The sequence below is a fragment of the Clinocottus analis genome, unplaced genomic scaffold (genome assembly GCF_023055335.1).
Source record: "Clinocottus analis isolate CAN_PGR_092001 unplaced genomic scaffold, fCliAna1.0.p SCAF_14, whole genome shotgun sequence".
Classification (NCBI taxonomy): Eukaryota; Metazoa; Chordata; class Actinopteri; order Perciformes; family Cottidae; genus Clinocottus; species Clinocottus analis.
Window position 1 is genome coordinate 3,004,915 of NW_027175865.1, and position 14,299 is coordinate 3,019,213.

The 14,299-nt window shown below is 46.7% G+C and overlaps 1 protein-coding gene across 2 annotated transcripts in view; it reads left to right on the plus strand.

Moving 5' to 3' along the window:
- The window catches only part of myo1g (myosin IG), a 33,321-nt gene that overhangs the window by 920 nt on the left and 18,102 nt on the right, over positions 1 to 14,299 (plus strand). For both annotated transcript variants that reach the window (XM_068576151.1, XM_068576152.1), the window contains exons 2-16: positions 2,568 to 2,776; positions 3,460 to 3,553; positions 3,673 to 3,838; positions 4,772 to 4,825; positions 4,960 to 5,055; positions 5,277 to 5,393; positions 5,497 to 5,703; positions 5,823 to 5,968; positions 6,036 to 6,150; positions 6,254 to 6,424; positions 6,749 to 6,819; positions 10,006 to 10,080; positions 10,194 to 10,326; positions 12,355 to 12,521; positions 13,109 to 13,316. In XM_068576151.1, coding sequence (XP_068432252.1) covers positions 2,568 to 2,776; positions 3,460 to 3,553; positions 3,673 to 3,838; positions 4,772 to 4,825; positions 4,960 to 5,055; positions 5,277 to 5,393; positions 5,497 to 5,703; positions 5,823 to 5,968; positions 6,036 to 6,150; positions 6,254 to 6,424; positions 6,749 to 6,819; positions 10,006 to 10,080; positions 10,194 to 10,326; positions 12,355 to 12,521; positions 13,109 to 13,316 — 2,029 coding nt within the window. The remainder of the gene's footprint in view (positions 1 to 2,567; positions 2,777 to 3,459; positions 3,554 to 3,672; positions 3,839 to 4,771; positions 4,826 to 4,959; positions 5,056 to 5,276; positions 5,394 to 5,496; positions 5,704 to 5,822; positions 5,969 to 6,035; positions 6,151 to 6,253; positions 6,425 to 6,748; positions 6,820 to 10,005; positions 10,081 to 10,193; positions 10,327 to 12,354; positions 12,522 to 13,108; positions 13,317 to 14,299) is intronic.

Genomic DNA, 14,299 nt, shown 5'->3' on the forward strand with positions numbered 1-14,299 from the left:
ACAATATTGCCGAAGCGTCAAGACACAGCACAAACACAAATAGGTACAACTCACAGATAACAAAATCTCTCTCTTGGCACTGGTCCAGTCTCACTTCCTCTGTGTGGGCATCGTGTCCTCAGTTCAGACTGTCAGGAGTCGGGCCGTCATCAGAGGACGAACGCCGACACGTCTCTGGATTCAGAGAACTGCCTTGTCTCGCAGCCTGTCTTGCAGTGTCGGTTGGCCAATAACGCGCATGCTGAGTTTCATCACGCAGCTTGATCAGACTTGTCAGCCGGCACTTAAGTTCGTGCCGTCGACTTCAATGATTTACTCTGTTTTCTACCTGCGAGTTCAGGGGTTTGCGTTTCTTTATGTTTGCATGTTAGAGTTTTCCTTTACTGGTAGAACTGAGGCCTTCAATGTAAAACAGAGGATTTGTGCTCCTTGATGTGGTCTCCCATCGATTCAGCCACCTGCTCTGTGATTGGTCAGTAGATTACCAGGAAGGAGACCGGACTGACTTCTCTATATTTGTTTGGCACCAAACCCAACTGTTGCTGGGAGGAACACTTAATAACTTAGCAATTTAGACAATTTCTGCTTTCATTTTTTGTAAGAAAAACAAAGATGTTTATAAAATAGGAGCAACCTCCTGTGTGACTCAGGTGAAGCTATAATCGTCTCTCGCTTGTGTCTCGGGGCGGTGAAGCTGAACTCTGAAGCAGCTTCTGCTTTCCTAAAGATAAAGTCTGGTTTACCTCAGACCAAAACTAACGGGGCCTTCCGGTTCTTCTTGTCAGCTCAAACACAAATAAATAAATAAATAAAAAAAGTCCATAAATGGAGACAGTAGTCAACTATCAGGAGTGTGAATCACCAGAGGTCCCACGATACGATATTATCAGAATACTTAAGTCTCAATACGATATTATCACGATACGATATTATCACGGTGTGATATTATCACGATACTCAAGTCACGATGCGATATTATCAGAATACTTAAGTCTCAATACGATATTATCACGATACGATATTATCACGATACGATATTATCACAATACTTAAGTCTCAATACAATATTATCACGATACGATATTATCACGATGTGATATTATCACGATACTCAAGTCACGATACGATATTATCACAAAGTGATATTATCACGATACGATATTACCACGATACTTAAGTCTCGATACAATATTATCACGATACGGTATTATCACGATGTGATATTATCGCGATACTCAAGTCACGATACAATATTATTACAATGTGATATTATCACGATACGATATTATCACAATACTTAAGTCACGATACGATATTATCACGGTGTGGTATTATCGCGATACGATATTATCATGATACTCAAGTCTTGGTACAATATTTTCTCGCTACGATATTATCACAATATTCAAGTCTCGATACGATATTATCACAATACTCAAAAGTCTTGATACGATATTATCACAATACACAAGTTCCGATATGGTATTATTGTGCTACTCAAGTCTCGCTGTGATATTATCACGATATGATATTATCACGATATGATATTATCGCGATACACATGTTGCGATGCGATATTATCACGATACTCACGTCTCGATCCGATGTTATCACGCTACTGCAATACGTTACGTATTGCGATATATTTCCTTTTTTTCAACTGCAAATTGTCCCCAAAGGAAAACTTTGTCAACAAAAAATAAATTGATTATTATTCCAGGACCAAAAAGTTTAGAATTGATTAATTAAAAGATCGATACTCGGCTTTCGTGTGTTGATACATTATCGGCTTGCAAAATATCGCGATATTATGCTGGACCAATTTTTTCCCCGACCCCTCTCAACTATATGTAAATGCCTGACACAATCTATGGTAATGGGAGGAAGTTGTGACGTCTCCACTGAAGAAACTCAACATTTCTTTAAAAATTCAAACATAAAAGTAAAGAGTTGAGAAAAAAACGTGAAGTTTAAGTCCTCATTATGAAAGTGTTAGTTGTGAGTGAACATGAAAACACCAACAACGCAACAAGCTGTGTAGTTAGAGCAACACCACGCTTCTCATTTTCAGCCCCGTCTCCGAGAAATTGTCAGTTTTGTTATGCGTGAGAAGTGTGACGTAAAGTTTCAAATGAGTCCATCGAAGGACGTCTGGGCCAAACCAAAGGAGTTTTGTCGTGTTTTTTTTGTCTTGTTCACACGTCCACACCCGGATCCCCGCAGCGCTGAAGTAAAGCACGATTCCACTTGGCTTCGCTCGGCCTCTTGACACGTCAGTTTCTGCCTCTTCCAACGCAACACAGCCACACGACGCCCTTTGAACCGCAGGTTTCATTTCCTGCTCTCGGTGTACACACACTTGTGTCACTTCCTGCCAGGAAGTTACGTGGTGCACAAACCTTTCTGGAGCTTGTAGCTCGAAGGGTTTTCGTCACGGGTGTTGTGAAAATGTCCTGTTTTCCCACTTATATAGAGACGCGGTACGGACACACATCATCTGTATTGTCCATGCGTCCAGTATGTGTGTGAAGTATGCCGTCAGTGTGTGTTTTCTTTCGTCTGGACAGGTTCGAGAAGGGCCGCATCTACACCTACATCGGCGAAGTCGTCGTCTCCGTCAACCCGTACAGACAGCTGGACATTTACGGAAAAGACACCATCGATGCGTACCGCGGCCGGGAGCTGTATGAAAACCCTCCTCACCTGTACGCCGTGTCCGACGCCGCCTACAAGGCCATGAAGAGGCGGGCCAAAGATACCTGCATCGTCATCTCAGGTCCGTCTGCTCGAGTGAAAACAAGACTTCTAGATGAATGAAAGAGGGACAACTTTGCTTTTCCTTGATCATTTCCTCTGCTGCTCGTCAGGTTCGGCCAGCGTGTGGCGCCAGATTAAAAGCTATGTAGCTGCCGACGGAGCATCTGTCGAAAGCTGCATTTAAAGTTTATTTTTCATTTTGATTTAATCTATTTTCCTTCATTAGTCAATGGATTGTTTGTTCTGACACCATGAGTCCAAGGTGACGTCTTTAAATGTCTCGTTATCTCTCAAAAACTCACAAGATATGTTGTGTATCTTCATAGAAGACAAAAAGATCATCAAATATTCACTTGTTAAGCTGGAAGTTTTGTCATCTTTGCTTAAAACATGCTCCGCCCCCGTGTCCGAGGAACTGACGCTCACAGACGTGACATCTTTTAAATCAGTTCCTCAAGCTTTAACAGAAAATATCTTTAGAAAAGTCCCCAAAACCTTTTTTTTAAAAAAATCCTCATTAGCATATCGTGTTATATTTGTTGGTTCCATTTAATTTTTATGGATAAATAACCACCGTGGCGCTCTCAATACAGCCGTGTGAGTAACGAGACATGGTGCGCAGTATGAATAGAGTTTCATCGTGGTTGTGAGTTTCATCGTGGTTGTGAGTTTCATCGTGGTTGTGTGTGTTTTGTATTTCAGGTGAAAGTGGGGCAGGAAAAACCGAAGCGAGTAAATACATCATGCAGTACATCGCGGCCATCACGAACCCGAGCCAGAGGGCGGAGGTCGAGAGGTGAGCGCCGCCTTCAGCTCAACACAACCATAACATCGACCCACAAGGGGTTTAACTCAAATAAATAACAGGATCATGAGACTATGATGTCATCATTCTTCATCTCTCATCCATCAAAGCGTGAAGAACGTGCTGCTGAAATCCAACTGTGTGCTGGAGGCCTTCGGGAACGCCAAGACCAACCGCAACGACAACTCCAGCCGCTTCGGCAAGTACATGGACATCAACTTCAACTTCAACGGCGAGCCCACGGGAGGACACATCAACAACTACCTGCTGGAGAAGGTGGGGGGGGGGGGGGAGTGGGGACCCTCAGGAGGGTGATGTCGTTGGGGACTTAATGATCCCACCTCTGGAGGAAAGTACAGCAAAGATCCGCTCATTTATTGTTTCTAAAATTACGCCCTCTCTCCCGGACGTGAATGTTTCATGAGGTGATGACAAAGAGGTGGGAAGGGAACATCCACGAATAGATGGATCTGTGAAGCCAACGCGCTGCCGCTGCCGCTGCCGCTGCCGCTGCTGCTGCGCGTTAATAAGCGGCTCGCCTGGGGGTTCGCCATGCTGCCGTTTATCCGCTGTGTTGAAGAGACGCCTGGCACTCGGCGCTGGTGTGAACGCTGGTGTGAACGCTGGGGCCGTGCTTCATTTTCAGAGGGCAGGAATGGGTTTTTAAGGAGACAAAGCGGTTGGCACACAACTGGTTATCAGTCTCAGGACAAAACTATGCCACTTGAAACACTGATAGACAACCGATGGAGGTGATTTAGTCGCTTGGTCGTGGATTTTAATCCGGGGGCTGCTGATTACAGACATTTTGAGTCCCGCGATCGTGGAGATCGGATCCATTTCCAATTGTCTCACACAAATGTGAGGTTTTGGTTTCAATCCTTCAAAAATCAAAGAGCATACAACTTCTTTTAGGAGGTTTGCAAACATGTTTACCGTTGACTTCAGTGTTACTTCTTTATTTGGACTAGAAAACTTGCTTTGACCCCTTTAAGAGCTCTCGTTGTTTGTCGTTTTTTTACCTCACACATCTGATTGCTGACCTCAAAAAGTTCCTCTTCGGGGAGTTGAAAGCAATTTTGAGAGAAACTGAAGCCAGAAGCAGTCGATCCAGGAGCTGGTCCAACAGACAGCGCTCAAGACGGTGTAAGAGCGTGTCAGGAGGATGGATGTCGGGTCTCATTGCAATAATCTGTTCTCCTGTTTAAGTCCAGGGTGGTCCAGCAGCACGACGGGGAGAGGAACTTCCACTCCTTCTACCAGGTAAACTCTCATCTGTTCTGCACAACACACAGCGAGCAAAATCGAATCAAAGATACCGTTGGATTGCCGCTCCGGCGGTTCTAATGACATTTCCTTCAAATTGAACTCGCCCGTTTGCTGGACATTTATCACAGTTACTGCGCGGAGGCTCGGATGAGATGCTGGAGTCGCTGCATCTCCAGAGCGACCCCGCCGCTTATGTTTACACCAAAGAGGGAGCTGCGACTGCCGTGAGTTTGTCGCCTCTGCGCCCTCAGCGGCAGGCCGAATGAGCTTCTAGATGAACGTCTGCTGCCGTGAAACGATCCATCTTCTCAATGCACACATTTGAAAATGAGTCATTGGCAAAAGAAATTGCAAAAATCCATCTCGATCGCCCCCTCTGAACTGCAGCTCAGATTCTTTTGACTGATGACGATAATCCCAAATCCCCTTTTTTCTCCTTCTTAAGACCTCCAACAATGATCGCTCGAGCCACAAAGCGGTGCTGAGTGCCCTGCAAGTGATCGGCTTCTCAGCAGAGGAGATTAGCTCCATTTATCAGATCCTGGCCTCCATTCTTCTGTTGGTACGTTGAAGCACGGGTTGCTCAAAATAGGACTCGTCAATGTGCATAATCTCGGATTTAAAATGACGGGTCTTGAGCTCACCTCGGGGGTCTGTTCCCTCAGGGCGACGTGCGCTTCGAGAGCGACGGCGAGAGCGTCCAGATCCTGGGACTCGACGCCGTCGGCCACGTCGCCGAGCTGACGGCCACGGAGGCGGACGACGTCTGCAAGAGCCTGCTGTTCCGCACGGTGGCCACCGGGGGCGGCGACGTCATCGAGAAGGGACACACGGAGCAGGACGCCTGCTTCGGGCGGGACGCCTTCGTCAAGGTGCCGCGCGTACACGTCACACGGCTCAGTTTGCTTCGACCAAGGAGGGATCTGTCACGGCACTCATTTTCACAGTCGTCACATCATTTCTAACTGTCGAGCTCCCTCACTCCCTGCAGGCTCTGTACGAGAGACTCTTCTGCTGGATTGTGAGCCGCATCAACAGCGTCATCGAAGTCAAAGGCTACGACCCCGTGCTGCACGGGAAGAACACCGTCATCGGCGTGCTGGACATCTACGGCTTCGAGATCTTCGACAACAACAGGTGTGTATTTTGGTCAGTAAGTGCAAAGAAGCCGTCGAGGCCGTTGCTCAGACGTTTGTTCCTCCAGCTTTGAACAGTTCTGCATCAACTACTGCAACGAGAAGCTGCAGCAGCTCTTCATCGAGCTGATCCTCAGGCAGGAGCAGGGCGAGTACCAGAGAGAGGGCATCACCTGGCAACACGTGAGAAGCACACACACACACACACACACACACACACAATAAGTGCATGTAGAAACTTGACGCACTTCCCCTCTCACTCAACAACCGCCCCGTTCACGCGCAGATCGATTACTTCAACAACCAGATCATCGTGGACCTGGTGGAGCAGCCCCACAAGGGCATCATCTCCATCCTGGACGAGGCGTGCCTCTCCGTCGGCAATGTCACCGACACGGTCTGCCTGGGGAGCATGGACGCCAAACTGGCCCAGCACCCCCACTACACCTCCCGCAAGGTGAGAGCAGAAACATGGACGCCGTGGGTTTGGGCGTGGAGGGCCTTCTGTGTGGAGGTTGCATGTTTCCTCCCCGTGTCGGCGTTTGTTCCCTCCGGCTTCCTCCCACAGTCCACAGACACGCAGCTCAGGTTAATTGGACTCTTAACGGGATCAGATATTCCAGATATTTCTTGTGTTGAAGGGCCCTTCACCATGTTTTCCCCTGAAGGGATGCCATGAGCTTTGGCTGCCGTCGTCCATCAGTACTCAGAGTTTATCCTTTATTTCATGCTGTCGTCTTGGGTAATATTTGCGCTCACAGCGTCTCCTCTTCATCTCCAGCTCAGCCCCACCGACAAAACCATGGACTTTCAGAAGCACTTCCGCATCCGCCACTACGCCGGAGACGTCACGTGAGTCGCTCGCACGTTCACGAGCTTTGGATATTAAACCATCCCTCGCCTTTTCGTCTTAATTTATTAAGATCCTTTTGGTAGATCAATTTGTAAAAAGGTATGTAAAGATGTGTGTGAGTGCATATTAAGGCTTTTTATCATGCATCTTGTTCCCAAAGCAGGATCATTTTTGTTTCGGTGCGTGGTCGTTTGGTTCGTCGTTCACAGTCTGAGGGCGTTCGTTGGGTTTTCCGTCTCCGTCGCTGCTCCGCTTCTTTGATTTGTCCGCCGGATTTAAACGTCACGGCGGTCAAGACCTGGCTTTGGTTTTCAGAAAAGATCCCCGCCGCTCACGTGTACCGCCCTCAATCAGGAGAGGGGAAGGACACTAATATGTCAAGGGAGGAGGAGGAAGGATGGAGGAGGGATGGAGCAAGCTGATGAGACCATTTCATAGCAGCAGAAGCAATCAAGCAGACGTGGTTTTATTGAGGTCCTCGACACGGGGAAATCCTGGCTAACGCCATGTCGAACACACACCGAAACACAGAGCAATTTCATCCATCTCTGGAGCTCAAGGCAGACAATCGCTCCCCGGACGGCCTCGTGTCGGCGTTCAGCAGCTTTCAGGTCCTTCACGTCAGTAAAAGTACCCACACAAGTACTTAGCGCGGGACGATGACCGGCGTGAGGGTTATATATAGTGTACAGTTTGTCACGGCATTATTACTGCGGATGCATTCATGAGCAAGGTGGAGGTAATTATTCCCTCCCATGAGATCATAATAATAATAATCTTATTTATACAGCACATTTCAAGCTTTTGAGCTTTCCAGATTAAAAGATTTACAAGTAATAACTTTATAGGAATGGCCAGTGTTCTCTCTGATGGACTGGTTCACTGACGGAGATTTATTCTCTGTGTGTAGAAACACTTTAACCTGGATTTAGTGACGTTATTCAACATTGAATGTAATCCAAAATACATATATTTAAGTACAGTGCTGGAGTAAATGCACTTTTCCCGGATAAAGAGCGTGTGTGACGGACCTGCAGCGGTGATGACAAGATGGCCGCCCCCGTCACTGCTCGTCCTCGTCACCCCGCCTCCTGTCGGGGGGGGGGGGGGGTGAGCTGTCACCCCTGCTGTGACCCCCCCCCCCCCCCCCCCCCTCCCATCGTCATCCCCGTCCCACCAAACCACATCTGAGTCTCCACTGGCTAAATATACCCCTCATCCCCGCCACCGCCACTCTCAACCCACCGCCCCTATCCCAAGCTTTGACCTACTTCGCTCCCTCCTCCTCCTCCTCCTCCTCCTCCTCTTCCTCTTTCCTGTTTCCTCTTTCCCTTCCTCTCCTCCTTCCCTCCGCACTGTACTGCAACACTCACCTGACTCTCTTCGCCATGCACGTCTCTAATTCCCTGCAGTGTTTCCCGCCTGCACACGCAGCACTTCCAGCGGCCGTAAAGATGGATCCTCATCCTCCCGCCGCACACCTTCACAGCCGCGAGAAGCCTCACATCTTTGTCGCCGTGAATCCCCTTTTCAAACCTTCTGCAGCGCGGCCCTCTCGCACCAGCCCTGACCTTCATACTTTGATGTACTTCACTCTAAATCATCCTCACGTCTCTGGAGGCGGGGGGGGGGGGGGGGTCGCTGCCTTTTCCTCTCCGGTCCGCCCTCTCCCAGCACCGTCCTGTCCTTGATGATAAGTGTCATGGCTTGTGATCGTGTTGTGCTGACTGCTCTTTACCTCTCTCTCCATCCCTCTCTCTCTCTCTCTCTCTCTCTCCGGTGAGTCCCCCCCTCCCCCCTCCTCCTCTCTTGGGATCGGGTCAGGTGGTTTATGGCGCACCGTGAGCCAAGAGGACACATCTGTCATCGCCAGCCTCCGCTTCTTTGCCTCCAGATGTGACACGGTCGCAGACAGGGCCACGCAGGCGGCATGTGACACGCTGTGTGTGTGTGTGTGTGTGTGTGTGTTTGTTAGAGAGGGAGGGATGCTCAGAGAATGTGTAGAAGAAATATGTGTGTGTGTGTGTGGAAGAGCAGGTGAGCTACTGCAGTGGTGGAAGCACCTTTACTCACTTTACTTTAGTCCCGTGTTGAGGTACTTGAGTCGAGTATTGTACATTTTTCTGTACATATACTTCACAGCTGTGGTCACGTTGCAGTTTGGTATGTTTCCATAGGACATGCATTGGATTGTAAGCCATTTCTCACATGATCTTGTTTCAATAACCGATGCTGAAAGATGTCTTTGGGTCTTAGTGAGAGCTTTACTGTAATACTTGAAGTACATTTTGCTGCAATACACACTGTACATTTGTGATGCAGGACTTTTACATATTTATACAACGCGTAAATACTTTTACTTAAGCAAAGGATCTGACTACTTCATCCTCCACTGATGTACTGTGAGCGAGTGTCTTCCACGCGTTTGTGACTTGTGACCTGATTTCATTTAAATACCTCTTTGAGATTAGAGAAGAGAGCTAAATATTCCTCTGTAGAAGTATTTATTTATTCCCTCTCTTTATCACCTCACCACACCCAAACATATATCATGTTTGTGAACCACTGGATTCGACTAAATAACTGTATTTCGAAGTAAAATGGAGAATAAAACATCACTCACATTGGCTGTTTTTCTGCTGTTGCAGAAACTTTGTTGAAGCACATTTCAACGATAATACTTCAGCACGAAGATGCGTTGTTTTTTTTTAGGAAACCATCCACACTGTGTAATGTATTGTTGGGTTTATTGGAGGCTCACGCTCCTCTCTTCACCCCCGGGGCTGGACGGCTTATGCAACTGAACAACCGTGACCTCCCGCTGATGCCTCAGCAAAACCAACTGAGCAGTTTAAAAAAAAAAGAAAAAGAAAAGGCAGACAGATTAGTTAGTAGACAGTTTTTTTCTTCCCCTCCAAAACGTGAGAATCTGAGCACGTTCCCAATTTTTTTAATGGTCTAATCCGCCCATCCTGAGGCCTGTGAATCATTTGAAGTAGTGGAGCCCGTCGACATCGTGCGAGTGACCCTTTTAGAGGCGTACGCCTGCTGTTTAAACTGTGACTACCTTGTGATTCTAACCTCTTTTTTTATGACACACCACTTCACTCCAAGTGCTCTAAAGTGGGACATCCCTCCTTCCTTGGAGCTGCTTCAATTACTCTGTCTCTCTACATCCATCACAGATACTCCGTCGAGGGCTTTTTGGACAAAAACAAGGACCTGCTTTTCCAAGATTTCAAGCGTCTCATGTACAACAGGTGCCAAATATATATCATGACGCTCTTGACGGTTCAGAAACTGGGTTGAGTGTCTGAAGAGTTGTTTGCGCACCGCTACGCTGCTGACCCAGTTCATGACCTCCATCTCGTAGCGCCAACCCCGTTCTGAAGGAGATGTGGCCAGATGGTCAGCTGAGCATCACGGAGGTCACCAAGCGGCCTCTGACCGCCGCCACGCTCTTCAAGAACTCCATTGTGGCCTTGGTGGATAAACTGGGATGCAAGGTCAGTGGTTTCGGTTTAAAGATGGACTTCCTGTTCGCTTCCCTTTGTGGTGCTAATAGATGAATAATGTACCGGCACGTTGTGTTCTCTCTGCTTTTGAGTCCATTTAAACTGATTTATTTAATTAAGAAAGTATTTAGGCAATATATAGTTCAGATGAATTATCTCAATTTTGTCCTTCTGCCTTTTAATAAATAGTAAAATCAACACAATAAATTAGTTTAGCTCCTAAGAGTTCTGCTCAGCTTGGAGTTATTTTTTAAAATTTCATTTAGTTTTGTGGAATAACTATTGTAAATCAATTGCCAAGTTACTGTTCACTCAAAATGCTTATTCCCAAATTAAATATATAGCTTTTTCTAAAGCTACGTGTCAGTCTCACCAGCTAGCAAACATTGGATCTGTCTCTAACTGCAGCGGTCAAGTTAGCTACACAGTAAGTGAGTTCTGCTAAGCTAGCTAACTTTAGCATGAGTTTAGCTTGTGTTGTCTCTGTCCTTATTAAGTTATGGGGAATAAGAAAGGGGAGATTCATCCAAATAGATATTTGTTAATAAGTAAATGTTGTTTAGCTTTCTTAAGGCCCACCACGGCTACAGCTAGCGCTAGTACTGCTACAGCTTTCTTGCTTTGAGGTATTGTGGTTTGACTTCATACCTTTCTGTGGCATAATCATTTTCATACGATAATACAGATCATATTTTGACCAAATATGTAGTTTTGGGTTTGAAGGGCAGTTTGATTTTGTGATCACATTTTCCTGTTGGAGTTGTGGTTGTTTAGCGCAGACGTGGATCTTCTCCCCGGTTTGCTCTGCACCAGGTTGCTCTTCTGGTCGCTGCAAAGCCTCAATGAGTCACAGACTATTCTGAGGCTGCCAGAGCGTCTGTGTGCGACCGTCGTCACCGTGCACGACAAACACAGGGAGCGAGATGCACACGGCAATGTGGTGTTTTTCTGTGTCAGAGAGTAGCAGTCCTTTGTAGCCGGCTCGTCCTCATCCCGTCTGGGGGATTGATAGGGCCGGTAAAGGATGATGAGGTGGCGCTGGACCACAGGATGTGCCGCTCTCCTCTCCTGCCCTCATCTAGCCGACTGAAGTCTTGACATTTCCTGCTGTTATTTCGGGACGGCCTGCTGTCAAGCTGTCGCAGCATCTCATCTCGGCGTGGCCGAGGTAAAATGAAAGGCAAGCTCCCCCCCCCTGGCGACCTTCAGGTCACGTTGAAAGAGCAGATCTTTTCTTCTGCTGCCGAACGGGAGCACCTGTGCTCGGTTCGGCCCATCTCGTCCGCTCCCTCCCCCCCTTTTCCTCCCAATTAACTGAGCTGGAGTTGAAACCAAGGGGTCACACGGTGCACACGCATCACCGAAAGTGTCTGTGAGAGAGTGAGAGGCAGTGAAAACACGGCCGTTTCTGTTCTGCGAGAGGACGGCGCGCTCCCCATCGGAGATCCCCGTCAAGGTGCAGGCCGTTCACTCCACGCTGGAAGGTTTTGTCGACCTTGTGCGGGTAAAGACGCCGTTAATAAGCAGGTGCGTTATGCGGCTCGGCTGCTCGCCGTAGCGTCTCTTGAAAGTGTGATTTAAGGTCGGTGAACTCGGCTCGCCGGTGTCGCGGCTCGGCTGTCGCAGTTTATTTACCCGCACAGTGGCGAACGCAGCAGTGATGAAAAACATGCACCAAAAAAATAAATAATCCAAAGACGAGCACAAGTTTGTGCAGGTGATAAAACAAGAGTGTTATTAAAAAATAGCGTCTCGATCAAGCAAACAAAAGTGTTGTGCACTTGCGTCCTGCTACGGCGGTACTGTCATTGTGGTTCATTGCATCCTTACGTCATACTTGCAGTATATATTTATGCAAATTGATTACATAAGTTAGTTGCAGCGATGGGATGTCATGATATTTCATGGATCCCAGCTGGGAAAAAAAGGCATTTGGTGTCGTCTTATTGAAAGAAAAGAGGACCTCTCCGCTGGTTTCCTGAGAGGATTGCCCCGCATCTCTTTGGTCTTGTCTTTCAGGAGCCCTACTACGTGCGCTGCATAAAGCCCAACGAGATGAAGTCCCCGGTGCTGTTCGACGACGCTCGCTGCCAGCATCAGGTGGCCTACCTCGGCCTGATGGAGAACGTGATGGTGCGCAGAGCGGGCTTTGCCTACAGGCAGCACTACGCTCGCGTCCTGCAGAGGTGAGAGGAACGAGACGCTGTGAAGCTCGAGTCCTGCAGCGTCCTCTGCGGCCAACTCCTCCATGGCCAAGTTGTATTTGTAGCTCATTTTACCACTCGTGGTATACAGCTCTGCAGTACCTCCTTACTACTATGATACAATTATAATTATAAGTCTGCAAATTGCATTTCACTGTGGAGAACAATGATGATATTTTATTGTCTCCCTCTGAGACTCAAGCTGAGTGTAGATTGCTGCGAGAAAACACTTAATTACTCCAAGGATTTGAGATTAAGTGCCAAAGTTTTGTTCATTATATTGATCAAGATCCATGAGAGCCTACACTTCCCATAATGCAACTTGATAGCTTCTTTCTCCTTTTGTCCATCGCCCACATCCTTGTCTATGTCAATTTCGTCAACCTGGTAAATCTCCAAACCCACAGAAGACATTATTCAACAGTACAGTATTACAATAACATAGTAGTACTTCCCATGACTAGTACATTTATTAGTGCCCCTTTAAATACAACCACTGACTAAAAACACTTATAAGAGCACCGGTATTACTTTAGTAGATGTACTGAACGGCGCTCTTGTGGCCGCAGGTATAAGATGACGTGTGAGTACACCTGGCCGAACCACCTGATGGCCTCGGACCGGGAGGCCGTGGAGGCCATCGTCACCCAGCACGGCTTCCAGGACGACGTGGCGTACGGACACACCAAGCTGTTCGTCCGGACGCCGCGGTCTCTCTTCACGCTGGAGCAGGAGCGAGCCGCCCTCATCCCCATCCTGGTGCTCTTCCTGCAGAAGGTCGGCCACATTAGTATCAGTGTCACCATTTTGTTTTGTCGCTTTTTCTGCACTCTGATGAGGTCGCATCGATCCGACTGTACAACTAAATGACACAGAGACCTGATTTAATGTTCAGCTGCGTCCGTGTGGTCTCAGTTAATCCGCCGCAACGTTATGAAGGTAGACTTGTGTCTTTTTTACGCAAACAAATTTCTAGTTTGTGAGTAAAATATCTCCAAATCTTTGCTCTCAATTAAATAAATTGCTCTAAAAAAAAAATGCACTCAAAAAAAAGAGGTCACAAAACAAAAATTTGCTCACAAAAAAGAGATTTGCTCTCGCTCCAAAAAAAAAAAAAAATTGCCCAACGTATAGTACATATGTACTTGAAGCATTCTCCAAAGCTGATTAGGGGACAAGTTTATGAAGGTAGATTTGTGTCTTTTTTACCCAAGAAAATTATCTCCACATCTTTGCTCTCGATTAAAAAAAAATTGCTCTCTCTCTCAAAAAAAAATTCTCTCAAGAAAATGCTCTAAAAACTAAAAATTGCTCTCAAAAAAGGAAATTTGCCCTAAAAAAAAAAAAAAATAATCTCAAAAATTTGCGTATTTTTTTTAGTGTGTTTTTTTTTTTTTTAGAGCAAATTTCTTTTTTTGAGACCAAATTTTAGTTTTTAGAGCGGATTTTTTTGAGAGTTTTTTTTTTTTTTTGAGAGCAATTTTTTTTAAAATTCTGAGCAAATATTTGGTGATAATCTACTTACAAACTAGAAATTTGCTCGAGTAAAAAAGACACAAATCTACCTTCATAAACGTTATCTTCTGGTTCCCAACGCGGGCCTCTGGCTCACAGTGGAGACGACGCTTTCGGCCTCATGAATACGAGGCTCCTGGTTATGTTTGACTGAAATTCATCTGCCAGCTTGAATCCTAATTTCCTGCAGCAATAATGGGATAATTAATGAGATCCAGGGCTACAGTTACATTACAGTCAATTCC